The sequence below is a fragment of the Procambarus clarkii genome, chromosome 56, assembly GCF_040958095.1.
Source record: "Procambarus clarkii isolate CNS0578487 chromosome 56, FALCON_Pclarkii_2.0, whole genome shotgun sequence".
Lineage (NCBI taxonomy): Eukaryota > Metazoa > Arthropoda > Malacostraca > Decapoda > Cambaridae > Procambarus > Procambarus clarkii.
In genome coordinates this window covers 25,955,478-25,983,423 of record NC_091205.1, presented here as the reverse complement: position 1 = coordinate 25,983,423, position 27,946 = coordinate 25,955,478, and the positions used below count along the sequence as shown (strand labels likewise).

The following is a 27,946-nucleotide window of genomic DNA, read 5'->3' as shown; positions in this document are numbered from 1 at the left end:
TAGTGAATGAAGATGAATTTTTTTTTTTTTGCATAAGCTGTAAATTTGGACTAGTGTATAGATATTTGAAGGAAATGAATAAATAGGAAAGCCATCCATTCATCAAGAAATTAAAATACAGTGGAAACTCGAGTGACGAGCGGCTCCAGTTACGAGCATTTCGAGTAACGAGCAAGCCACTTGCAGAAAATATGTCTTGACTGACGAGCTTTCGCTCGATTAACGAGCATTCCCGCTGGTTCTCGGACACAGACGACAGTTTTGTTGTTATTTCGCAAGGCGAGTTTTCCACATGACGAGCTCGGTGCCGGAACGCATTAAACTCGTTAATCGAGGCGCCACTGTAGTTATAATGAGAATGAATGCACAATGCTGAACACAGACATGACATTTATAACCTTTTTGTTGCAATCATATGTATGAATCCACATGCACCCTATATAGGAAGGGCAGATGCATCAAATTTCAATATAAGCATATCAACTTAATTTAAGCAAGTAACATCTCGATGCATTTAAGTAGACATGTACATTTTTGAAGACATAAAAACTAAAGCCTTTTAAATCCTTTATAGTAATATCTTAACACTGGCCCCAATTTATCTGATATCATTGCAATATTAAGTAGATGTCATGGTTCCACTCTATACATCTAAATATGACTACTGTATACCAAATTCTCAAAAATGAAAGCTTTTCCACAAATGATTTCTTAAAATATATTTGCACAATACTTCCTAACACCTTCAAAAAGTAAATCACAAAGATTAAAGCAGATTTATAACTAACATTTAAATAATATATAAATAAATGTATTACACACACTCCTTAACGGTACAAATAATGAACTCAAATACCACAAACAAGTTACTGTATCTATATTTTACATTTGAATACTTCTCCGAATAAAAAATATAATCTTATAACACGACAATTTCCCTACCTAATCTTCCTAGTCACAATGAGAAGGACCACTGGTTACCTGCTTTACCAGTGCAGTAGTGCTACATCAGCACATTCTACGTACAGTCCATTGCCTGAAACTTGTACAAGAACTTTAAGTAGAAAAACATTTGCACAATTATTGATTTGTACAAAGGCACATGCATACACTCATACACACACACACACACACACACAGTGCTTCTATTAAATTCCCTATCATAATTAGAGTTTAGGATCACTGAAGTTTAATTCCTTAATTAACAAGCCTATAGCCAACAGAATAATAATCATTATGAGCTGAGTTCGCATCAAAGTCAGCTGGGAAGGCAACTTACATTAGTTAGAAAGGGATGAGCCTTGAGGCACAGCATAGTGGAGTCATGTCCTCTAACACTATATATTAAGACACAAGTTTCTAAAGGAAGAGGCATGAGGCTCTTCCCAAATGAAAGTAAGCTGTAATTCAACTCAATCTTGAATTGGAAATTATCTGGTTGAATTCTCTGAAATTGACCACTAGAATTATTTACCAACAACAAAATCAATTACCTGAACACGGTTCTTCTGCATTACCTAATGAGTTTTGTTGTAATAGTTGCCAAAGAACTGCGAGATTGGTTGGTATTGGGCACATAACTTACAATCAATACCTTAATCTATAAAAAAGCATGGTTCTACAGTAACCCTGGACAAATGGTCTTCAGTGTGGCAGTGATTATCCGACAGCTATATACATCTCATGTGACGGGGAAATTGATGCCTATAATAGTGCCTCATTTTGAGGCTCACACTTCCAGAAATTAAGAAACTTAAACAACATAATTCTAATGATTTAGTGGTAGTTATATTTTTACGTTCTTAACCAATTTGATGTCACAGGAGACAAATAGGCGACTTTAATAGTAGCCACCGCGCCCGCCTCGCCGACCACCGCCACCTCTGCCACCACGATGGAATTCCACAGTACCTACAAAAATGTGATCACTATTATACCAAATAAATTCAGAACAAATATTATATATAAACTATAATAAGATAAAATCCTTCAGTAGTAACTAGAGAGACAAATTTACAAATTATTCAGACCTGCTAAATACCATGAGAGCTGTTGAGAACAATGCAGCCCATCTTGCTGTATGACAATGAAATGGATTTGTAACAATGTCTTACAGAATAAGAGAAAATACTTACATAAAATTTAAAAAAATCAGTATGTACAGGAAAAGAACATTAATAAAAACATAAAATAGATTATTAGGAAGCAGAGATCAATTACATGTAGTCAAATTGTATAAACGTGAAGAGATATATACAGGAAGTTAACCAAACTACTGTGGGGGCCACCTTTTTATGGACCCTGGTCGGCTGCACCGTGGTCCTTTGTAAATCTGGCACGGGAAAAATCTCCACGGGGGAGCCCCCTCTTTACTTGAGGCACTAAGCCTGTGCTTATTATGCTCAATGGTTAATCCAGGGGCTGACTTAAATGGATATTTACAAAGATGAAGCCCCCTGAAGAAGCCTCCTTCTGTACAAGTTAAAGCTTGGTAGAAATATTACCATGGTGAATATTAATTACAGTAACACTATTATTTAAACATGTTTATATTTATATAAAATATTCAGCTCATCCTCCTGTTAAAATAGAGGACCGATGTGGGCCATTGTACATATATTGACGTAGTGGACAATTAAAAAGTAGAATTTGGTACTACTGAATTTGGACAAACCAGTAAAGGGCTTTGTATTTATGTTGCTAATAAAATTAACCTACCCTAACCTAACCATCATAGGCCTAATACTTGGCATCTGAGGCCTAATATAGTACATGTGTGTGTATTATATCAAGCCTAGGAATATTTAAGTTTGGTTTTTAGCTTTAATATTTCTAGACTATAAAATAAAGGTAGTACCCAATTTTACTATCTAATTGTCCATTATGTCATTATATGTACGATGGTCCACAGTTACAAACACTACTATCGAAACAGGAGGATAGGTTGCAAATATTACTTGTAAATGCTAAAAAGAGTTTCCTTACCAGAAAATCCACTGTTGTAATCTGCACTGTCTTCATATCTACCATGAACAGCAGGCTGCAAATTGGCAATTTTTGTGTTAAGTTTGGTACTCGGGTATACTCAAGGTGTATTAATTTTATACTGGCCATTCACGTATACAGTGTACTTTAGTTTGAACTGAAAATCTTGTACAGTGCTGGACCCTATCCGTTGCATCTGAAGTCCATTACTTTTTACACTTTATGCCAAACAATATCAAGTTCTTTCTATCCAAGAAAGAGTTGGGCACTCTTAAGATGACACATTTTGCGATATTGACACAAGTTAATGAGGAATTTGTTTTTTCTTAACCCCGTTTGTTGTGGCACTTTTTGTTTCCCCCGTATTCCCATCTTAATTACCATGGTGCCAAGATGCTAATCTTTTATATTTGCACTTATTTTTTTATAACTATAATAAAAAAAATTTGCTCTTTAGCTATACTGTACCAATAATTGTTGTTTCTGCATGGTCAATAATACCATTATAAATGCAACCAATAGGCATATTTACAAAAAAAATCTCTATCTATATTAAACTTATAAAAAAAACAAGGAGTACTCTTTCCATATATATTATGAAAAACAAGATAGTAAAAATAGAGAAAGAATTTTGAATTTTACTCAAATATTAAATAACTTGTTATATCACTTTCTGTGTAAGTCCATTACGAAATGTGGAGCTGAAGAAATCTGAATTAAATGCAAGAAAAGATTCTCTATGAAACCATTGGAAATTATTCAGCATGATCCAGATGATTTATTACATGGTAAAGAGGATAAAAAATAGGTAATTGTATAGTTTATGACGATAAATCTTTAAACTTTATTTTATGCTATTTCTTCACGAAATTCAAATCTTAGTCAAACATAACAAAATATGTTGCACTGTAATAATGAAACCAGACATAACATACCTGATTATATTGTCCAGACAAAGCTAAGCCCCGCTGGAACTCTCGAATCATTTCCAACTCCTTTGTTGAGTGTTCAGACGAGACTCGCAGACTGCCACCACCTCTGTTTGCATTCCAGTTTCCACTTCTTCCCGCCGTTTCATCTCTGCTTCGGCTCACTTGATTCTGGTCATAATTGTTTTGACACCCTTGTCTACTCCCATAAGGATCATATCTAATGTCATACTGCATATTGTAACCTCTATTATAGCCCCCACTATTAGTATCCATATAGTTGCCTCCATCACCTCGGTAATCAATATAATTTCCTACATCACTCTTGTGACCAGCCATATTTCCTTCCACAAACCTGTAATTGTTGCTATTATTGCCATCACCCCTACTGTTACTGTTACCCCCATCCCCTCTATAACCACTTACATTGCTGCCCCTGCCACCTCTGTAGCCACCGCTATAACTTCCATCATTTCGGTAATTATTACCAGAACCCTCTCCACCTGCATAGCTACCACCCTGTCCATAACTAGTAACTCCTCCCCTATAGTTGCCACCACCTCGGCCTCCTCTCTTACCACCTCGATCACCCCGACCATTCCAGTTCTGAGAATTGCCCCCTCCATTATAATCTCGTCTGCCACTATTGTCTCTACTCCCCGTGTCCCTGAGATGACCTCCCTGTGCTCTCTGTGCTCTGTCATCTCGCCCATAGCCTTGATGCCCACTGTAACTATTGCTGTACGAATTGGATGGATTTTCTCTTCCTGTAGCAGTAACGGTCTGAGGTGGTGGCCTTCTCATCATATTTTCTTGTTGTTCTTTTTCTTCCATTAACTCTTTGCTCTCAAAATATGTTCTGTTACTTGTGCCTTGTAATTTATCTTCCCCTGGAGCTGGCCAATTCTCAGTGGTAAGGTTTGGAGGTGTAACACTGAAAATAAAACAACAGAAAATACCTCACTATTATTCTCACTGTCCCATTATTCTTCCAAGATGAAGGCGGTGAGTCACAACAACGTGGCAGAAGATATAATGACCAAACCACACATCAGAAAATGAAGAAATGACGACGTTTTGGTTCGTCCTGGACAGTCATCAAGTCGTGTTGACTTGATAATGGTTTAGAATAGACTGAAATGTCGTTGTTTCTCCAATATCTGACGTGTGGTTTGGTCATCATTATTCTTCAATTTAATAGTTGCTGCAAATATTGTTTCTGTTCACTTAGAATATTGTAAAATACTCTACACAAACTATGCAGAGACAGATAACAAGTATATATATGCACACTCAGTGAAACTGCAACTTTAACCAAGTGTTAATTTACCTTCCGTTAACTTCTCTACTCCAGCTGCCTCCTCGACCACCACGGCCTCCCCTGCCTCCCCGAGCACCTCTACCCCCTCGGCCACCTCCTCCACGACCACCCTGATATGCTGGCCCCCGCACATCTGCCACTGGTTCAACAAAGTTTATAGTCTCTGCAAAGAAATGATATGACATTTATGGAAATGAGCAAAGCCACTTTAATTATATACAGTATCATAAAGCCGGCTCTCAGGAATTAAGCACCAAAATTTGCTAAACACAAGGCATGGTACACTTCGTGCAAGTTAGCACAGGCTTCTCCTGTATTTCACACATCTTTGAAATAACATTTTTGAATTATGATAACTTTAACATTATACAAAAGTCTCCTTGCACACTATTTTATTTCACTAATACTGTACATTTAGGTACATATGCTTTTGTGCAGATGACTTTGGAAGGTCTCTCAAACATGGGTATATATTTGCCATACAGTATAACCTTCAGTTTGTTTCGTGCAATTGTACTCATGCCCCAAATTTCTGCAAGATGTGCCAGATCCCGAGGGGTAGCCCAGTCTCCAAAAGAGGTGTTAACTTTTTATCTGACACATTTTTTCAATCATATCTGTCCACTGAATAATCACAAAATTGCAGTACTATGCCTCTAGCATAAATGCCACCAAATCAACCACCATCTGTAACCTCTCGCACCTTCCAGACGTCTTTCTTGGAGCTAAGGCATGCCCCCCCCAAGTAAGTAAGTAAGTAAGTAATTATCAAAAGAAGGCACCAAACCGGGAAGGCTATGTAGCACCATCAAATACGCAAAATAATCAGAGGGCGCTAAATATCACCAAGGACGCCAATACGAGAACAAAAACGCATAAGGCGAACGATATCAAAAGTATCCGAGTCACCAAGAATTCTATCGAGGGACAGGTGACCGCGAGGGGCGGTCGGAAAGCAAGACACACGCTCGTCCTGGAAGTCAGGACATTCAAGAAGGACATGCACGACCGTAAGAGGGACAATGCAACTAGGACAATAAGGAGCAGGGCGGCGCTCCATCAAGTGACCATGGGTTAAGCGAGTATGGCCAATACGCAACCTCGCCAGAGCTGTTTCCCACCGCCGGTTACGGTGGAAGGAGGACGGCCACGAGGAAACACAACATTTAAGAGTACGTAGCTTGTTACCAGTAACAGACAACCAAGAAGCCTGCCAACGGGTAAGAACTGAGGAATGGATAACTGGGTAAAAGTCGGAATACGGAATGCCTTTACGAGAGATGGGACAAGAGCGGACAGCTTCCTTAGCGGCAGCATCCGCATGCTCATTTAAAGACACACCAATATGGCTGGGAACCCAACAAAACTCAACCGACTTAAATTTACTTTGAACGAGAAACAGCCAATGCTGGATCTCGACAACTACTGGATGAACCGGATTAAAGGACCCGAGAGCCATGAGGGCACTACGAGAGTCAACAACAACCACAAAGGAGGACTGACAACGAGAAAGCAGGAGACGAAGAGCATAGAGAATAGCATAAAGTTCTGCTGTAAAGATGCTAGTCTCCGGAGGCAAGCGACACATATAAGTGCGATCAGGAAAAACAACAGAGTAGCCAACACCGTCCGCTGACTTAGACCCATCGGTGAAGACAGAAACGGAGCGGGAGTGAGAAGAAAAGTGCTCGAGGAAAAGGCGTTTTAGAACCGTAGGAGGGGTAAAAGCTTTAGTGATACGGGTCAAGGAAGTACAAAACCGCGGAAGAGGGACCCTCCACGGGGGCAAAGAAGGAACAACACGAGGAGAAACATCAGAAATATGAACGGAGAGAGAATCCTGTAGGCGAGATAACCGGACAGAAAGAGGGAGGTGGTGAAGAGGAACAGGAACCGCAGGAGGGGTAAAAGTTAAAGCACGACAGAGGCGAGAGGAAGGATGTTGCAAGGACCGCGCAAGATAGCGAAGACAGTAGCGATCACGGCGGTCCTGGAGAGACAGGAAGCCAGTGTCAACATACAAGCTAAGGATGGGAGTCGAACGAAAGGCACCAGAACTGAGGCGCAACCCAGTATGGTGCAAAGCATCAAGACGGCGAAGAGTAGATGGAGAAGCAGACGAGTAAGCAGGGCAACCATAATCGAGCTTAGACAGGACGAGAGAGGAATGTAAAGCAAGGAGAGTGCGCCTATCTGCCCCCCAAGAAGTATGGGACAAGACCCGAAGGAGGGTAAGGGCCTTAGAGCACTCAACACGGAGGTAAGAGATATGGGGAGACCAAGACAAACGAGTGTCAAGGAATAACCCCAAAAGCTTCGCGGAATCTTTGTATTCAAGGGGATGACCATAAAGCGACAAAGAGGGACGAAGAACAACCCGTTTCTGCGTAAAAGTCATGGCACAAGTCTTAGAAGTAGAGAACTTGAAGCCATGACCTGTGGCCCAAGACGACACGGCATCAATTGCAAGTTGAAGCCGGCGTTGAAGGAGAGGCGAATCATCACCCTGACAACAAAGGGTAAGATCATCGACATAGAGAGCGGAGAAGACACCAGAAGGAAGAGAGGAAAGAAGACCATTGAGGGCAACAAGAAAAAGAGTAGTGCTCAGAACACTACCCTGGGGCACACCTTCGTATTGCTGAAAAGAGGGAGAGAGAGCGGTACCAAGGCGCACCCGAAAGGAACGACGAGAGAGGAAGCTGCGGAGAAAGAGAGGGAGATGACCACGAAGGCCAAAAGAATGAAGTTGAGAGAGGATATGATAACGCCAAGTGGTGTCGTAAGCCTTTTCTAGGTCAAAAAGGACGGCAACAACGGAGGTCTTCGCAGCAAAAGCAGTACGAATATAGACCTCCAAGTTCACCAGGACATCTGTCGTGCTGCGGCACTTGCGGAAACCAAATTGAGAAGGGGAGAGGAGGTGATGGTGTTCCAGGAACCACATCAGACGAACGTTAACCATACGTTCAAAGAGTTTGCAGACACAACTTGTGAGAGCAATAGGGCGAAAGTCCTTAGGGGAAGTACCCAGAGACCCCGGTTTGCGAACAGGGAGGACAACGGCATCGAGCCAGTCCTCAGGGACTGACGACGACTCCCAGATCCGATTATACAGACTCAGTAAATACTGAGACGTGCCCGGAGGGAGATGGCGAAGCATCTCATAATGAATACCATCGGAGCCCGCCGCCGTAGAACCGCAGAGGGCCAGGGCAGAACGAAGTTCAGAGAGAGAGAAGGGATCATTATAGGGAAGCTGAAGATAAGTGCAAAAATCTAAAGGACGAGACTCAAGGACAGGTTTACGAAGAAGGAAAGATTGGGGAAGATGAAGACCAGAGCTAACAGAAGAAAAATGGGAACCCAGTTCGGAAGCGACCTGCAACGGGTCCGCCACAAGAGTATCATGGAGGTGAAGGACCGGTGAAACATCGGGAACGAACTTACCCGCTATCTTGCGGATACGCTTCCAGATCTGGGCCAGAGGGGTCTCGGACGTAATTGATGAGACATAAGATGCCCAACATTCACGTTTAGCCGTACGGATGGCCCTACGGGCCACCGTAGGGCCATCCACCGGAAAGCGAGGAAAGGAAAGCAAGCCACCGGAAAGCGAGTGCGGTGGCCCTACGGGCCACCGCACTCGCTTTCCGAAAGAAAAGAAAAGAATCTGTCGTCTGCCTATGGCGGTGCCTCTTCCAAGCTGCACGCTTACAGCGGACAGCCCGAGCACAGTCCGCATTCCACCAGGGAACGCACTTCCGTGGACCCCGAGAGGAAGAGCGAGGAATAGAGCGGAGGGCAGCGTTGAAGACAGTGTCATGAAAAAGGAGGAGAGCGCGAGAGAGAGGCAGAAGGGAGAGGTCAGGGAGAGCAGCACTGAGGGTAAATAGGGTCCAGTCTGCCTTAGCAAACTGCCACCTAGGGAAAGAGAGGGAAGGGCGAAAAGAGAAAAAGGAAACAAGGATGGGGAAATGATCACTTCCATGGAGGTCATCAAGAACCTGCCACGTGAAATCTAAGTAAAGAGAAGAAGAGCAGAGAGAAAGATCAAGACAAGAAAGGGTGCGAGTCCGAGAGTCCAAATGAGTGGGCTCACCAGAATTCAGAAGAGACAGGGAAGAAGAGAGGAGAAACGGCTCAAGGAGGCGACACCGGGTATTCGTCAGAACGTCACCCCAAAGAGAATGACGACAATTGAAGTCACCCAGCAGGAGCACAGGCTCCGGCAAGGAGTCCAGGAGGTGTTTCAAATCAGGAAGAGAGAGCGGGACACTCGGGGGGAGATAAATGGAACAAACTGTGTACCATTTCCCCACAAAGATACGAGCAGCAGAACAATGGAGAGGCGAAGGAAAAAGTAAAGGAACAAAGGGAACATCAGCCCGAATCAAAAGAGCAGAAGAATTAGAAGCCCCAGCAATGGCTGGGGGGGGGGAGAGAAAGGAATAGCCACGAAAACGACCAGGACGAGCACCAAGCATTGGCTCCTGGAGACAGACACAAAGGGGCGAAAACCGCGAAATCAGAAGTTGGAGTTCGAGGAAATTGGCGTAATAACCTCGAACGTTCCATTGAAGAATGGACAACGACGAGAAGAGAAAGGACAAAAACAGAGAACAAGGAAGAAACAAAGGCGAAAGACCAACAGAGCACGTTAAAGAATATCAGGGTCGGGATCAGGGTCAGCAAAGTCAGGGTTAGGGGGCATGGGTAAACTGAGCAAAGACGGAGGGAAGGAAACGGGAGAACAGAGCAGAGGTGGGCGGGCAGGGTCTGGAGGAGGAGGAGGAAGAGGAGGAGACAACGGAGAGGAGCCGTCAAGGACAGCAGCAGGAGGAGGGGGAGTAGAAAGAGGGGAGCGCACCCCAGCAAGAGCAGCAACCGAAAGGGAAGCAGGGGCCAAAGAAACCTCCATAGCAGGAACAGGGGGCGCAAGCACTGAAACGGGAGGGGAAGGAGCAACAGAGCCAGAAGGAGGAGCTGAGGAAGAAAGCGAAGCCTTCTTACCCGCCGGGGAAGAGGAAGGAGAGGAGCCAGGCTTACGCTTCTGACTTAAAGAGACCGGTGTCCCAGCAACTACGTACCGGGCAACGGATTCCAGTGTCTCAACAGGAGAAGCCGAACGAGAGCACACACGACGGCCGTTAGGAGAGCGATGGACATCCGCCCGCACCGACAGGCGGTGGGGAGAGCCAATAGATGGAGGAAGAGGATGGGAAGGAGGATCGGAGGGGGACGAGGAAGAAGACACAGAAGACACGACAGACCGGGTAGAAGGAAGGGGAACCCCAGACAGAGGACCAGGAGGAGGATTCTTCGGGAGAGAACCCAAAGGAACAGAGGAGGGGGCAGTGGGCGCATCAGGGTCCAAGGCCCGGAAACGGTTGTGAGTCTGAGGAAGGCGGGAAGGACGAGGAGAGGAAGAGCGCAACACGCGAGCATAAGAGATATTAGCATAAGGCGGGAGCCGGCGAACCTGGCGCCTCGCCTCAGGAAAAGATAAACGCTCCCGGTGCTTCAGGTTGAGGACGGCTGCCTCAAGCTTGTAATGGACACACGCACGGGAGAAGGTAGGATGGGCCTCACCGCAGTTGAGGCAACGAGCCTGGGGAGAAGTGCACTCCGACTTAGAGTGACCTTCGCCACCACACAAAGGACAGAGAGAGACAGTCCCGGAGCAGCGGAGGGCACCATGCCCAAACCTCCAGCACTTGTTGCAGAGCCGAGGAGAAGGAATGTACTCCTGGACAGAGCACCTGGCACCAGCAAGAATGACAGAGGGTGGAAGGGTCCTACCATCAAAGGTAATCTTCACAACCCGGAGGGGTTGACGGCGACTACCACGAGGGGGACGAGTAAACGTGTCCACCTGGAGAATAGAATGGCCCTGGGCAGCGAGGATATGGCGAATATCGTCGTGGCAGTCGCGCAGGTCCCGAACACCGGTTGCAACATGGGGCGGGAGCAAAATAGTGCCAACACTGGCATTCAATTGAGCGTTCTTCGAGACCCGAACGGGGGTCTCGCCAAGGCAGGATAAGGCAGCCAAGCGGGAAGCAGCATCCTGAGAAGGAGCAGCAACGACACGTGTACCGAGACGAGTGGGGTTGAAAGTAATGGAGGCATCCACGGAATCAATGAGATGTCGATGAAGGGAGAAATCGTCAGGAGGCGCAGAATCAAGAGGGAGGAGATCAAAATATTTGGCCCACGAAGCGGGACCAAACAAGGCTTGATAGGTAGCAGAACTGGAAGGAATCGAGCGAGGGCGGCCGTGACGAGAACAGCGGTGAGAACCCCCAGAGAGAGAGGGGTTAAAAGGCGCAGTAGTTACAACTAGAGAAGGAGCCGCGCCAGGGGACGAGGTAGTCACCACTGGGGGCTTGGGGCTCGACCCAACCACAGAGGAGGGAGGGGAGCCAGGGGAAGGAGTCAGAGAGGCCAAAGGAGGAGCAAGGTCGGGGCCCAATGCAGCGGAGGCTACAGAGCCCGGTCTTCCAATACGGACCGACTCGGGGGCTTGGTCGCCCACCCCACGAGCCTGAAAAGGTAAGCCAGAAGCAGCCGAAACAGGGGTTATCATCTTCACGAAATTAAGAATTCACTCACGAATGAGCCCCCACACCCACCATGGAGCCACAATTAGAGGCAGGACACCCAACAAGAAGCTATCGCCGATCTTGTCGGGGCCTCCTAGGGGTGCGTCGTGAGTATACGCCCCACAAACGCCACCTTAAGAAACCGACAGTCCGTCGAGATCGGGTTCAGTGACGAAGTGGGGATTGACAATAAAAGGGTCCCCTCGCTCTCGACGTCGGGTACTGCAGTTCTACGGGTGCATGAGTATGCCTCCTTAAGCACCCGGGCGTCAAAATAGAAGAAGTCCATGGAAGAACCAGAACGAGCAAAAGGTCGGCAGGAAACGGCAAGCAGATAGGAGAAGAGGGGGGAGAAAAACGAAACAGAAGGAAAAGGAAAAGGTGCCCAGCAGAATTGGAGAGGACGGCAGCAGGAGCACAAGGCCAGAAAAGGACAGAGGACTGTCCTAAGGAGCATCACACTCCAGCAGCCGCCCACGAAGCCCCCACACGGCGACAACGAGCTGAGCGGGGAGGGGGATGCCCCCCCCAAGCCCCCCCTCCCCCGACCCTCAAACTAATACGTTTACCCTCATTTATACAATATGTAAGAGTTTTTCTGTTATTAATAACCTGACCTACACATATGTAGTGGAATGAAAGTGATGACATGTTTGGGTTGGGTTATTTGTTTTCAGCCATGTTATTGAGACTGATTCACTGTAAAAAAAAGTATATTTTTCTTAATATGTCACAAGCAATGACTTTTTACTAAACCTTTAATACCTTTCTTTTCAATCATCTTAGTATCAAAAAAGTCAAAGAGGGAGGCTGGTCCTGAAGGCCGAGGCATACTAGGTGGAGGCTCAAAGTCATCATCGCTGTCATCAGGTCCTCCTCCGCCTTTCCCTCTCCCTCGACCTCTACCCCGTCCTCGCCCACCACGACCTCGACGTCCACTGTAACCATCATCATCATCTTGACTGTAATTATTTCGTTCAGAGGGAGGTGGTTGACCGCTAGCTGCCTGTGAAGAAAGAAGGACTTTACAAACTTTAATATACTTTATGCCTACTTATTACATTTTAGTGAACAAAGACTAATATTTTAATAAGGATGAGCTTGTGAAATTTTATATATTTGGTGAAGTGTGTGTTGATGACAGAATTCATAAAGAGATTACCATGAGATTCCTAATGATGCCCATGCTCCAGTAAGAGGCCTCGACTCTTACTTATAATCGGTCAATATATTGACCTTATAATTGGTCAATAATCATCAAGCGTATTAAAACAGGCAGAACAAATGAGATAATCAAAACTATATGTTTCCTTAACAATTTGACAGCAGAATTGAGCGAAAGAAGATTAGATCTAAATCCTTTCTATCCTAAACCACAAAATGAAATAAAAATATGTCCATTTTTTTATGGTTACTACAGCACTTCAAACATGACCAATAAACCTTAACTAATAATGGAAATATATTTCTTTGCATGATAAAAGTCCAGATAGATATCAGATAACTTTGGACTATAAGATACAGCAGATAACTATAACGACTCTTTATTTGTAGGCTTAGAGATTCACTTCTCCATCAAGCAACTTATATTCAATATGTGAAGGATTTTTACTAATCCATCACATATTGAACTAGTTAATCAATTCTATAAAAAATGTGACGTATTAGGTGCCACACACACACACACACACACACACACACACACACACACACACACACACACACACACACACACACACACACACACACACACACACACACACACTGGTAAAGTTACAGCTTACAATGCTCAGGGCACATGAAACAAACACATAGACCCTTAACTGATGAATTGGAAACCCTTGATTGAGATGGTATAGGCTCACAAAGCTAACTAAGTCAGTATTGTGAACCTGTGGTACTTTTTTCTTGGAACTGCTAAGGATATGCCAGAAAACAATCAGATACACAAACACCTGTAAACAATACATTCACTAAGCCTGCGTTCTTGCAACTTAAGGTCATGACTCACTACAAGGTTGTGAGAGACTGCTGAATGGATCACTGCTAGGGTGGGTGAAAGGAAACAGAACATAATGTCATTCTTCATACATAAAATTGTTAGTTTAATAATAATAGTATAAATGCTAATAATTATAATTTTATTGCAAATTAAAAATACAGAACTGTTCATCTATTATCTTTTTACCTTGTTTTTCTGTCAATTCTATTTTTCCCACACATCTTTAACAAAATACTGCATAGATTGTTTAAATGTAAGATGTCTGGGAAGGCATCTCTACATAAAACTGGGCATTGACTGCACTTGCATCTGGGTACAAACAAACTAGGAGTTAATACTTACAGCTTTAAGCTCCCTGATAGCCTTAACTGGATCGTTTTTGCTATTTCGGAGGGCCCATTCAGCAACCTCTTGGTTAAACCCAGCATTAACAACTTTCTGGACATTAGCATCCAACATCTGCTTGCCTCCTCCAAACACCTGAAATACATTTTAAACATTATTTTATTTTTACACAAGAGTTAACACAAGTTCTTATGAACAAATCTATGTACAGTAACAAGGTGAAAAACTCATTAGAAAATGCTCTACTCAAGGCATGTAAAGAAATAGTTATTTGGCTTTAGTTATCACATTTGAATTTACCCGAGGGCCACCATATCTTAGTGGTCACAATGGAGACAGGAAGCCAGTAACTTGTCAAACATTCCCATATATCCTCTGCTCCACACTACAATAAACCTTTATACTATACAGTGAAATATTTGATAAAGTTTACAGTACCTATCTCTGTCATATGAATCCCCTGCATAGCAGTGGAACTGCCTTTTCCACTAACCCTCAATACCTCTGTTCTGGAAGTTCACCTCTACACCAGCTAAGATGAGTCATCAGTCCTGCCACCTCTCCACCACTCCACATCCTCCAGGCCTGGCACGGCCTGGTACGACTCAGAGGCAAGTCGGACACCTCAGCTAACCGGTAGTTAGCCTTCGCAAACAAGCAGTTAGCTGCCTTCAACTAGCAGTAGTACAGCCTCAACACAAAGGCACCGCCAGCCACAAACTAGCAGTTTGCTATCACCGCTTGCGTTGACACCGGCTGTGAGTCATCACTGTCAGACTATATAAAGGGCACTGCCTCCCTAGGGAGTCAGTCCCTCTCTTAGTGCTCTTGGATCACCTTAGCCTCCAGCAATGTCGTCTGCGGCCAGCTTACGTCATGTGCCGGATGCTGTAGTGGAATAGTGTTTTCCACGCCACCAGTATTTACTCATTTAGTCTTTTCATTGTATTTCTTGCACAGTTTATTCTTGTTACAATTTTCATATTATTTTATTCACCTTTGCATTATATGATCGCCAAGTGTTCTCAGGTGACATTTTTGTTCATTAATATTTCAGTAAATTGTTTTAATTATTTATTTGATGATTTTCCTTTGTTTCTACCCACAACTTACACACTGCAAGAGCAAAAGCAGCATTTTTTTTATATATGTGACAGAGCCATACCACCTTGGTTCAGTATACTAGCTGCAATACCACAACCCGTCACATATGGTATAGTCCACACTGCATTATGCCCCAAACTTGTATATTTACATCTATTAAATCTTAAACTGCTAAGCTATGTAGAAGGTCTACATCCAGATGCTCTTGAAAACACATAAGGATCAACTGCATATGTCAGTTGGAGTACAGAAGGGAGGGACTTATAAGGGAAAAGGACCAAGCCATTATGACTATATAGCACTGGGAAGGGGTCAGGATAAGGATTTGGGATGGGATGGGGGCAAAGGAATGGTGTCCAGCCACTTGGCTGGTTGGGGGATTGAACGCCAACCTGCATGAAACGAAATTTCACTTCATGCAGCAAGAAATTTAGATAGTGATGAGAGCAGTTTAGGGGTTAAAAAAAAAGATAAACAAAATAAAAGGGCAGAGACATAAGACACTCAACTGATGAGGATGTCCAATATAAAACACTACAGAAAACTATGTGGGTGACATTTTAATGTTAATTCTGTAATGTTACCTTTATATTTCCTTCTTTGGCCAACTCTTTAACAGTTTGCTTCCGCTGAGCCTCAAATTCATCATCCTGCTTGTCTTTACTATTGGGATCCTTCAGGGCCTTGAATTTCTGCATCTCATGGGGGTCCTTTAAAATGCGTTTGCCAAATGGTACCCAAAGAGGAGGACCAGAACCATCAGCAGCACGAACTCCCCGGCTAAATTTTGAAACACTCTGAAAAATTAAGCAAATAGTCAACATTATACTAAATCGGTTTGAAACTGATTACAGTATTTCTATTTTTGTATTGGCTTATGAAAAGGTTCATTGCGAGTAAGATATTCTGGCATACTGAAAGATATAGTGATCTGCTATACATTATTGAATTAACCAACAGTCAGGTAAAAACAATATATATCCAGCAATTCTGTCACAGGGCCTAAAGTGCCCCTGAAAACCACATAAAGTAATTGAAAATCACTGAACAATGATCAATCCTGACAGGATAACAGATATTCAAAAGAGTTTGTTTTCAAGGCAAAAGTAACAAACACCCAGACACATTATACAAGTGGTCATCAATGGTAACACCTTAGCAGCATTACAACAAATCATTCTGGATTTCATGGGATATCACTACCAACAAATGAGCAGCACTATTCATGTCAGATATACCCATCGCCAATCTTGACATTTTGGACTAGTGTACAGTTTTCTCCAATACCTTTCTAGCATCCTTAATGACCCAGCAGGTAAGTTTTGAAAAAGATACCATACAACAAGAATGAAGTACTGTACAACAGTGCATTGCATTAATCAATGAAAATAATAACCCACTATTTTGAAAACACGAGGAAACGGAGACTGTATACTGTACTGTATTTTGATCCCAACCTGGGAGCCTGTTCAGCAGTGAGTGGAGGAAATCACTCGTTGCTGAAGAGGATCCGAGGTTGGGATCGAAATATGCAGCCTACGTTTCCTCATGTTTTCAAAATAGTGGGCTATTATTTCCATACTGTGAGACCCTTAACAAAAATTATGTCTTGAATGTAATGAAACATCCTTTTCTGGTGGGGCCCTCAGTAGCTTCCTGACCTAAGTATTGGTACAGCCAAGTCTTGCGGAGATAAGCCAGGGCTCTGAGATTAACCCTTACCTACCAGATAAGCCAGGACAAGAATCTGAGTCTATCTCTATGAGGTGAAGGAAGCATGCAGATCAGATACAAAAATAAAAAAGCTAAATAAAAACGTAAGTGCAACTAAACACGCTGTGTATACAATCTAACTACAATAGCGCCTCGATTAACGAATTTAATCCATTCAGGCACCGAGCTCGTCTTGCAAAACAATACTGTCGTCGGAGGCGTTCGAGAACCAGCAGGAACGCTAGGAAGCACCATGTGGTTTGCTCGTTAATCGAGCGAAAGCTCGTCAACTGAGACAAATTTTCTGCGAGTGGCTCGCTCGTTACTCGAAATGCTCATAACTGGAGTCGCTCGTCACTCGAGGTTCCACACTATATGCTGAACTACTGCCTGTTAGATGCTCACAGGTTACCTGGGGTCCCAGCCAGGCAGCACCATCACTCACAAACCACCCAAGTAAGTAAGTAAGTAATTATCAAAAGAAGGCACCAAACCGGGAAGGCTATGTAGCACCATCAAATACGCAAAATAATCAGAGGGCGCTAAATATCACCAAGGATGCCAATACGAGAACAAAAACGCATAAGGCGAACGATATCAAAAGTATCCGAGTCACCAAGAATTCTATCGAGGGACAGGTGACCGCGAGGGGCGGTCGGAAAGCAAGACACACGCTCGTCCTGGAAGTCAGGACATTCAAGAAGGACATGCACGACCGTAAGAGGGACAATGCAACTAGGACAATAAGGAGCAGGGCGGCGCTCCATCAAGTGACCATGGGTTAAGCGAGTATGGCCAATACGCAACCTCGCTAGAGCTGTTTCCCACCGCCGGTTACGGTGGAAGGAGGACGGCCACGAGGAAACACAACAGTTAAGAGTACGTAGCTTGTTACCAGTAACAGACAACCAAGAAGCCTGCCAACGGGTAAGGACTGAGGAATGGATAACCGGGTAAAAGTCGGAATACGGAATGCCTTTACGAGAGATGGGACAAGAGCGGACAGCTTCCTTAGCGGCAGCATCCGCACGCTCATTTAAAGACACGCCAATATGGCTGGGAACCCAACAAAACTCAACCGACTTAAATTTACTGTGAACGAGAAACAGCCAATGCTGGATCTCGACAACTACCGGATGAACTGGATTAAAGCACCCGAGAGCCATGAGGGCACTACGAGAGTCAACAACAACCACAAAGGAAGACTGACAACGAGAAAGCAGGAGACGAAGAGCATAGAGAATAGCATAAAGTTCCGCCGTAAAGATGCTAGTCTCCGGAGGCAAGCAACACATATAAGTGCGATCAGGAAAAACAACAGAGTAGCCAACACCGTCCGCTGACTTAGACCCATCGGTGAAGACAGAAACGGAGCGGGAGTGAGAAGAAAAGTGCTCGAGGAAAAGGCGTTTTAGAACTGTAGGAGGGGTAAAAGCTTTAGTGATACGAGTCAAGGATGTACAAAACCGCGGAAGAGGGACCCTCCACGGGGGCAAAGAAGGAACAACACGAGGAGAAACATCAGAAATACGAACGGAAAGAGAATCCTGCAGGCGAGACAACCGGACAGAAAGAGGGAGGTGGTGAAGAGGAACAGGAACCGCAGGAGGGGTAAAAGTTAAAGCACGACAGAGACGAGAGGAAGGATGTTGCAAGGACCGCGCAAGATAGCGAAGACAGTAGCGATCACGGCGGTCCTGGAGAGACAGGAAGCCAGTGTCAACATACAAGCTAAGGACGGGAGTCGAACGAAAGGCACCAGAACTGAGGCGCAACCCAGCATGGTGCAAAGCATCAAGACGGCGAAGAGTAGAAGGAGAAGCAGACGAGTAAGCAGGGCAACCATAATCGAGCTTAGACAGGACGAGAGAGGAATGTAAAGCAAGGAGAGTGCGCCTATCTGCCCCCCAAGAAGTATGGGACAAGACCCGAAGGAGGGTAAGGGACTTAGAGCACTCAACACGGAGGTAAGAGATATGGGGAGACCAAGACAAACGAGTGTCAAGGAATAACCCCAAAAGCTTCGCGGAATCTTTGTATTCAAGGGGATGACCATAAAGTGACAAAGAGGGACGAAGAACAACCCGTTTCCGCGTAAAAGTCATGGCACAAGTCTTAGAAGTAGAGAACTTGAAGCCATGACCTGTGGCCCAAGACGACACGGCATCAATCGCAAGTTGAAGCCGGCGTTGAAGGAGAGGCGAATCATCACCCTGACAACAAAGGGTAAGATCATCGACATAGAGAGCGGAGAAGACACCAGAAGGAAGAGAGGAAAGAAGACCATTGAGGGCAACCAGAAAAAGAGTAGTGCTCAGAACACTACCCTGGGGCACACCTTCGTATTGCTGAAAAGAGGGAGAGAGAGCGGTACCAAGGCGCACCCGAAAGGAACGACGAGAGAGGAAGCTGCGGAGAAAGAGAGGGAGATGACCACGAAGGCCAAAAGAATGAAGTTGAGATAGGATATGATAACGCCAAGTGGTGTCGTAAGCCTTTTCTAGGTCAAAAAGGACGGCAACAACGGAGGTCTTCGCAGCAAAAGCAGTACGTATATAGACCTCCAAGTTCACCAGGACATCTGTCGTGCTGCGGCACTTGCGGAAACCAAATTGAGAAGGGGAGAGGAGGTGATGGTGTTCCAGGAACCACATCAGACGAACGTTAACCATACGTTCAAAGAGTTTGCAGACACAACTTGTGAGAGCAATAGGGCGAAAGTCCTTAGGGGAAGTACCCAGAGACCCCGGTTTGCGAACAGGGAGGACAACGGCATCGAGCCAGTCCTCAGGGACTGACGACGACTCCCAGATCCGATTATACAGACTCAGTAAATACCGAGACGTGCTCGGAGGGAGATGGCGAAGCATCTCATAATGAATACCATCGGAGCCCGCCGCCGTAGAACCGCAGAGGGCCAGGGCAGAACGAAGTTCAGAGAGAGAGAAGGGATCATTATAGGGAAGCTGAAGATGAGTGCAGAAATCTAAAGGACGAGACTCAAGGACAGGTTTACGAAGAAGGAAAGATTGGGGAAGATGAAGACCAGAGCTAACAGAAGAAAAGTGGGAACCCAGTTCGAAAGCGACCTGCAACGGGTCCGCCACAAGAGTATCATGGAGGTGAAGGACCGGTGAAACATCGGGAACGAACTTACCCGCTATCTTGCGGATACGCTTCCAGATCTGGGCCAGAGGGGTTTCGGACGTAATTGTCGAGACATAAGATGCCCAACATTCACGTTTAGCCGTACGGATGGCCCTACGGGCCACCGCACTCGCTTTCCGAAAGAAAAGAAAAGAATCGGTCGTCTGCCTACGGCGGTGCTTCTTCCAGGCTGCACGCTTACAGCGGACAGCCCGAGCACAGTCAGCATTCCACCAGGGAACGCACTTCCGTGGACCCCGAGAGGAAGAGCGAGGAATAGAGCGGAGGGCAGCGTCGAAGACAGTGTCATGAAAAAGGAGGAGAGCGCGAGAGAGGGGCAGAAGGGAGAGGTCAGAGAGAGTAGCACTGAGGGAAAATAGGGTCCAGTCCGCCTTAGCAAACTGCCACCTAGGGAAAGAGAGGGAAGGGCGAAAAGAGAAAAAGGAAACAAGGATGGGGAAATGATCACTTCCATGGAGGTCATCAAGAACCTGCCATGTGAAATCTAAGTAAAGAGAAGAAGAGCAGAGAGAAAGATCAAGACAAGAAAGGGTACGAGTTCGAGAGTCCAAATGAGTGGGCTCACCAGAATTCAGAAGAGACAGGGAAGAAGAGAGGAGAAACGGCTCAAGGAGGCGACCCCGGGTATTCGTCAGAACGTCACCCCAAAGAGAATGACGACAATTGAAGTCACCCAGCAGGAGCACAGGCTCCGGCAAGGAGTCTAGGAGGTGTTTCAAATCAGGAAGAGAGAGCGGGACACTCGGGGGGAGATAAATGGAACAAACTGTGTACCATTTCCCCACAAAGATACGAGCAGCAGAACAATGGAGAGGCGAAGGAAAAAGTAAAGGAACAAAGGGAACATCAGCCCGAATCAAGAGAGCAGAAGAATTAGAAGCCCCAGCAATGGCTGGGGGGGGGGAGAGAAAGGAATAGCCACGAAAACGACCAGGACGAGCACCAAGCATCGGCTCCTGGAGACAGACACAAAGGGGCGAAAACCGCGAAACCAGAAGTTGGAGTTCGAGGAAATTGGCGTAATAACCTCGAACGTTCCATTGAAGAATGGACAACGACGAGAAGAGAAAGGACAAAAACAGAGAACAAGGAAGAAACAAAGGCGAAAGACCAACAGAGCACGTTAAAGAATATCAGGGTCGGGATCAGGGTCAGCAAAGTCAGGGTTAGGGGCATGGGTAAACTGAGCAAAGACGGAGGGAAGGAAACGGGAGAACAGATCAGAGGTGGGCGGGCAGGGTCCGGAGGAGGAGGAGGAGGAGGAGGAGGAGGAGGAGGAGGAGACAACGGAGAGGAGCAGTCAAGGACAGCAGCAGGAAGAGGGGGAGTAGAAAGAGAGGAGCGCACCCCAGCAAGAGCAGCAACCGAAAGGGAAGCAGGGGCCAAAGAAACCTCCATAGCGGGAACAGGGGGCGCAAGCACGGAAACGGGAGTGGAAGGAGCAACAGAGCCAGAAGGAGGAGCCGAGGAAGAAAGCGAAGCCTTCTTACCCGCCGGGGAAGAGGAAGGAGAGGAGCCAGGCTTACGCTTCTGACTTAAAGAGACCGGTGTCCCAGCAACTACGTACCGGGCAACGGATTCCAGTGTCTCAACAGGAGAAGCCGAACGAGAGCACACACGACGGCCGTTAGGAGAGCGATGGACATCCGCCCGCACCGACAGGCGGCGGGGAGAGCCGATAGATGGAGGAAGAGGATGGGAAGGAGGATCGGAGGGGGACGAGGAAGGACACACAGAAGACACGACAGACCGGGTAGAAGGAAGGGGAACCCCAGACAGAGGACCAGGAGGAGGATCCTTCGGGAGAGAACCCAAAGGGACAGAGGAGGGGGCAGTGGGCGCATCAGGGTCCAAGGCCCGGAAACGGTTGTGAGTCTGAGGAAGGCGGGAAGGAGGAGGAGAGGAAGAGCGCAACACGTGAGCATAAGAGATATTAGCATAAGGCGGGAGCCGGCGAACCTGGCGCCTCGCCTCAGGAAAAGATAAACGCTCCCGGTGCTTCAAGTTGAGGACGGCTGCCTCAAGCTTGTAATGGACACACGCACGGGAGAAGGTAGGATGGGCCTCACCGCAGTTGAGGCAACGAGCCTGGGGAGAAGCGCACTCCGACTTAGAGTGACCTTCGCCACCACACAAAGGACAGAGAGAGACAGTCCCGGAGCAGCGGAGGGCACCATGCCCAAACCTCCAGCACTTGTTGCAGAGCCGAGGAGAAGGAATGTACTCCTGGACAGAGCACCTGGCACCAGCAAGAATGACAGAGGGTGGAAGGGTCCTACCATCAAAGGTAATCTTCACAACCCGGAGGGGTTGACGGCGACTACCACGAGGGGGACGAGTAAACGTGTCCACCTGGAGAATAGAATGGCCCTGGGCAGCGAGGATATGTCGAATATCGTCGTGGCAGTCGCGTAGGTCCCGAACACCGGTCGCAACATGGGGCGGGAGCAAAATAGTGCCAACACTGGCATTCAACTGAACGTTCTTCGAGACCCGAACGGGGGTCTCGCCAAGGCAGGATAAGGCAGCCAAGCGGGAAGCAGCATCCTGAGAAGGAGCAGCAACGACACGCGTACCGAGACGAGTGGGGTTAAAAGTAATGGAGGCATCCACGGAATCAATGAGATGTCGATGAAGGGAGAAATCGTCAGGAGGCGCAGAATCAAGAGGGAGGAGATCAAAATATTTGGCCCACGAAGCGGGACCAAACAAGGCTTGATAGGTAGCAGAACTGGAAGGAATCGAGCGAGGGCGGCCGTGACGAGAACGGCGGTGAGAACCCCCAGAGAGAGAGGGGTTAAAAGGCGCAGTAGTTACAACTAGAGAAGGAGCCGCGCCAGGGGACAAGGTAGTCACCACTGGGGGCTTGGGGCTCGACCCAACCACAGAGGAGGGAGGGGAGCCAGGGGAAGGAGTCAGAGAGGCCAAAGGAGGAGCAAGGTCGGGGCCCAATGCAGCGGAGGCTACAGAGCCCGGTCTTCCAATACGGACCGACTCGGGGGCTTGGTCGCCCACCCCACGAGCCTGAAAAGGTAAGCCAGAAGCAGCCGAAACAGGGGTTATCATCTTGACGAAATTACGAATTCACTCACGAATGTGCCCCCACACCCACCATGGAGCCACAATTAGAGGCAGGACACCCAACAAGAAGCTATCGCCGATCTTGTCGGGGCCTCCTAGGGGTGCGTCGTGAGTATACGCCCCACAAACGCCACCTTAAGAAACCGACAGTCCGTCGAGATCGGGTTCAGTGACGAAGTGGGGATTGACAATAAAAGGTTCCCCTCGCTCTCGACGTCGGGTACTGCAGTTCTACGGGTGCAAGAGTATGCCTCCTCAAGCACCCGGGCGTCAAAGTAGAAGAAGTCCAAGGGAAGAACCAGAACGAGCAAAAGGTCGGCAGGAAACGGCAAGCAGATAGGAGAAGAGGGGGGAGAAAAACGAAACAGAAGGAAAAGGAAAAGATGCCCAGCAGAATTGGAGAGGACGGCAGCAGGAGCACAAGGCTAGAAAAGGACAGAGGACTGTCCCAAGGAGCATCACACTCCGGCAGCCGCCCACTAAGCCCCCAGACGGCGACAACGAGCTGAGCGGGGAGGGGGACAAACCACCCAAACTGAAACCCTTCACCCTATGGGAAAGAAGATAACATGGTAGGGACACTAAGCTACTAAATGCCCCACCAGCAAGGGGCATATCATTACATTCACTGTTTGATCTCCCAACAGTACCTTAGCAGAGGAGGCCTACATTACTGAAAAAGAACAAATTACTAAACAAAAAAATGTGACCAGGGCTTTCCTATGAGAGAAAGAAGAGGGCCTGTGGCAGAACATCCTCAGCTGCATGCCAAATTCACAAGCACAACATATGCACACTACAGCCAAGGAGCAGCTATTAAATAACATGAGGCTAGAGTGTCAATATCCCAGAGCCTGCATGATAGCCATGGACAAACTTTATTGGGGAAGAAAGTCAGATTTTCAGACATCAAAAAGCAAGGATACGCAGTATGGGGCTAGCACAGAAATACGATCCAGACTGCACTACATGAGTGAATGACATTCCTGACTGGCATAGACTCTGGGTGAATAGGGTTGCTATCTGGTGGCAGCCAAGCACATTATGGTTGGGCTGTTTACTTCACAGCAATAAACTGTGCTTTTTTCTTAGATCTACTAATTTCGTTTCAAGTAGTTGCTTGTTTTGATATGCTTTATACTTTCTGGAGGATTTGATCCACAAGCCTCCCTGACCTCATAGAGCCAGTGATTCTGGTCCTGGCTTCCAGTTGACTCTGCAGGGTCTTGGAGACCTGATGTGATTCATTAAGATTTGGTAGCTCCAGTGCAATTGTTCAGGAGCTACTGAAGGGACCGTCCCAGAAAATGTTTATTTTAAAAATAAGATGTGACAGCTAATATTGAACATTATGATTGAGAAATTGCATGTACCCAGTATGCATTACTTATATATATATGTTTAAATGTAAGCCTGAACATACTTATTATACTTAATCTAAGAACATATGATAGGCAGCATTATATGAAAATAGGGGGGGATTGGATTTTGAATTAAAATGGCTACAAACCATTTAAATGAAACCCATAACTTCACTCTTTTAACTTTCCCACAAACTTGCATCCGTGTGATTAAGTCAACACACAAAACAATCACCACGACATACTGCTGAGAGCTTCCACTTGTCATATAACTCCTGGACAGTGCCACCAATCACAGTGATGTTGTTTGGGGACAGTAACAAAAACCCGCCACAAACAGGAATCTTGCCTGTTAGCCGAATCTTAGTGCCTGGCGCAGTCTTGAGACTGGAAGAGAGCCATTTCATATATATTAGAATAAAGTAACATACAGTAGCATAATATCACTCCAATATGCATTTCCATCAGGCATATATATATATATATTAAAAAGAGATAAAACACTTACAAATATTCTGATTATATCTAACTAACTAAGCATGCAGTAAAACATTGATTTGTTGTTGTTGTTTCAGATTTAGCTATTCAGAACGAAGTGTCCATGTAGCACAGGCTATGGTGAGCCCATAAAACATTCATTGTTATTTAGAACTTAAGTACCACAAGGCTCACCTAAGTGGCTTGATATTCTGCATCTCTAGAGCTTGTATGGAACTAGAGCCATCTGTCAGAGAGACTCGCAACATTCTAGGAGCAGTGCCCGAGTCCTCAAAGGCTTTGGGTGCAGACACATTGCGCATTTTTGACACTTGTAGTACAACTGGTCCAGGCAGCTGTAAAAATATGCAAACAGTTGCTGAACATTTCATAAATAATAAATGTAGCCACTTGTAGCACTATTGGAGTATGCAGATTCAATTAAATGTCTAAATTTCCCAATTAATTGTCTAAATTTCCACCTTGCACAGAAATGGTCTAGGTTAAATTCCAATGCACTAACTCTAAATAGAAATTTACCTATAGAATACTGTACTTACAAAACAGATGCAAGACTCACCGAATTCTTCTTACCCTTCAGCACGTCCTCTGGGAGACAAGGAGCCCCTATGTCTTTCAAGTCACTCTGAAATAGGAATATATTCAGTACGAAACCTATATATAGTATAATTCACAGTGGAACCTTTTTTTTCATTGCACTTTAGAGAATGGCAAATTGTATAGCACAGTTCTTAAGAGCATATGATAAAAATAGATAAAAATGATACAAAAATGAATTTCAAAGTGAGATTGCAGGAAGGAAATTTCTGGACTCACTAGGTGCTTCTGTAACCTATCTGCCTAGTTAAACATTCATTTTTGGCCATTACTATATTTACTCCACCTATAATTTTGTTTTTATTAAAACATTTAGCAGGGCCAATAATAAATACAGTACTGTATATCAATAAACTCAGTTGCAATGTTATCTACTTGGCTCCAACATTCACAGTGTATGATCTTACGAGTGAAATGGATTTACATGGATTTACATATCACATAAAAGGGGACTTGAAAGTATGTTTTGTTCATTCTCTAATAAATCAGCATACACCATCCTATATAATGGTAGCCAGGTGATACGTACATTGAGTATTTCCTGAGATGCTTGCTGGAGATTAAGGTTGTTGCCCTCTAAGATGCCCTCAACACCTTCCTCACTCAAACTCCTATATCAGAAGGAAAAAAGGTATGAATTAATTTTTCCATATTATTATCGGATACCAAACAGCAGAGGGGTAAATTAATTACATGACCTAATGTCGTAATAATGTCCTAATGTCTTTCCTAATAATCAAACTTACCACTCCCTAGAAAGTTGTATTATTTGAAGAAAAACATTTGTAACATCCACTTTTGTTCTGGCAACATTTCTTATGTTTGCTATGAGGATATTAAACAGCCATTGACTTCTGATGTTCATACAGTATTCTCTCACTGTGCTTATGGCACCTCTATTTTCATCAGGTCAATTCTGCATAATTTCCTGCCATATTGTTTGCTTCAGATTGTTTTTTGTTGTACAAATTTGGGACTTTGAGACGGTCATAATAATTTTAGTGGTTTTGTTATGTTCATGAATGTTGCACATGTTATCTGTATTGCCTCTATTTCAAATGGAATGGGGAATCAGGAGAAAATGCCAAGCCGTTACGACTATATAGCACTTGGAAGGGGTCAGGATAAAGATAGGGGATGGGACGGGATGGTTATCTATCTTGAGGTTATCATGAAATGATTTCAGGGCTTAGAGTTCCCGTGGCCCGGTCCTCGACCAGGCCTCCTTTTTGTTACACACCCCCAGGAATGCATCCCTGGGCTATTTTACAGCTAGGTGAACAGGGGTATCAGAGTTTAAGAAACTATGCCCATTTGTTTCTGCCTCCATCGAACTCGGAACCTCAGGACTACGAATCCCGAGCGCTGTCCACTCAGCTGTCAGGCCTTTACAGGGGCCTGACAGCTGATGAGGGAAAAGGAATTATGATTTCAAAAACCTCTCCTACTTTGAAACAGGAAGTACCATGCAATACTCTAGGTGCGACAATACAAGTGATTTGAATGGCCCGAGCATTGTCGTGGCATCCCAGGATCTATAATCATAATCCATCCTATAATTTTCATGGCTGATGCTGTATCAGCCCTGAAGTACAGTATGTGGATTCTGGACGAAGGACAGTTTAGCAGGCTTTGTAATACATACTAAACATCAGCTCATCTGACATCATTATTCCCAGATCTTTTACACACTGTTTTTCTTCTATGAGTAGATCTCATTGTATCTAACAAGATAAAGTTCTTGCCTGAAATATCCTCCATAAAACCCATTGTTGAACTGCTCCCCTAAATCTTAATTTGACCGTTTTGTTGAATTGTCTAAACAAAAAATTAACAATGTCCTACGACCCTGGGGTTGTCCACCTCCCCCACACAGGCAGGTCCTTCACACTGACAACACCAGCAGGGCCCCGTGTTCCTTCTGGCCTGTAAGGATGGCCTTACCATCCTTCCCCCTTGAGCCTGGAGAGGAGCTCCTTGGCAGACACCATGATCAGAGGGAGGGAAGAGGCCAGGGACAGAGAGGGAGAAGTTAGCTGGCGAGGCCGACCGTCGCCACCACCACCAAGGCCTTGTAAACAACCCGACGCCAAGTCAGCCTCAACCCGCAACACTCTACATGCTAAACCTTGCCTTCCTCCTTATCTAATTTATCTAATTGTACTTACTTACTTGTCCTTGCGGGGGTTGAGCTCTGGCTCTTTGGTCCCGCCTATCAACTGTCAATTAACTAATGT

At 45.5% G+C, this 27,946-nt stretch overlaps 2 protein-coding genes across 3 annotated transcripts in view; one reads left to right on the top strand and one right to left on the bottom strand.

Moving 5' to 3' along the window:
• LOC138353132 (centrosomal protein of 19 kDa-like) overlaps positions 1 to 27,946 on the top strand; it is a 136,899-nt gene that overhangs the window by 103,161 nt on the left and 5,792 nt on the right. The window lies entirely within an intron of this gene.
• On the bottom strand, positions 18 to 27,942 carry LOC123770804 (uncharacterized PE-PGRS family protein PE_PGRS54). Of its 2 annotated transcripts, none has more exons than XM_045762962.2 (12): positions 27,654 to 27,811; positions 26,239 to 26,320; positions 25,672 to 25,737; positions 25,287 to 25,447; positions 24,860 to 25,001; positions 15,876 to 16,088; positions 14,185 to 14,322; positions 12,606 to 12,846; positions 5,245 to 5,398; positions 3,921 to 4,848; positions 2,986 to 3,040; positions 18 to 1,911 (listed from the first exon to the last, which is right to left on the bottom strand). In XM_045762962.2, the coding sequence occupies exons 1-12, from the start codon at positions 27,698 to 27,700 to the stop codon at positions 1,841 to 1,843; spliced, it is 2,298 nt and encodes a 765-aa protein (XP_045618918.2). In that variant the 5' UTR covers positions 27,701 to 27,811; the 3' UTR covers positions 18 to 1,840. The 2 variants fall into 2 exon arrangements, with proteins under 2 accessions (XP_045618918.2, XP_069162052.1); XM_069305951.1 differs by lacking the exon at positions 27,654 to 27,811 and adding an exon at positions 27,882 to 27,942 and having other exon boundaries at positions 1,694 to 1,911.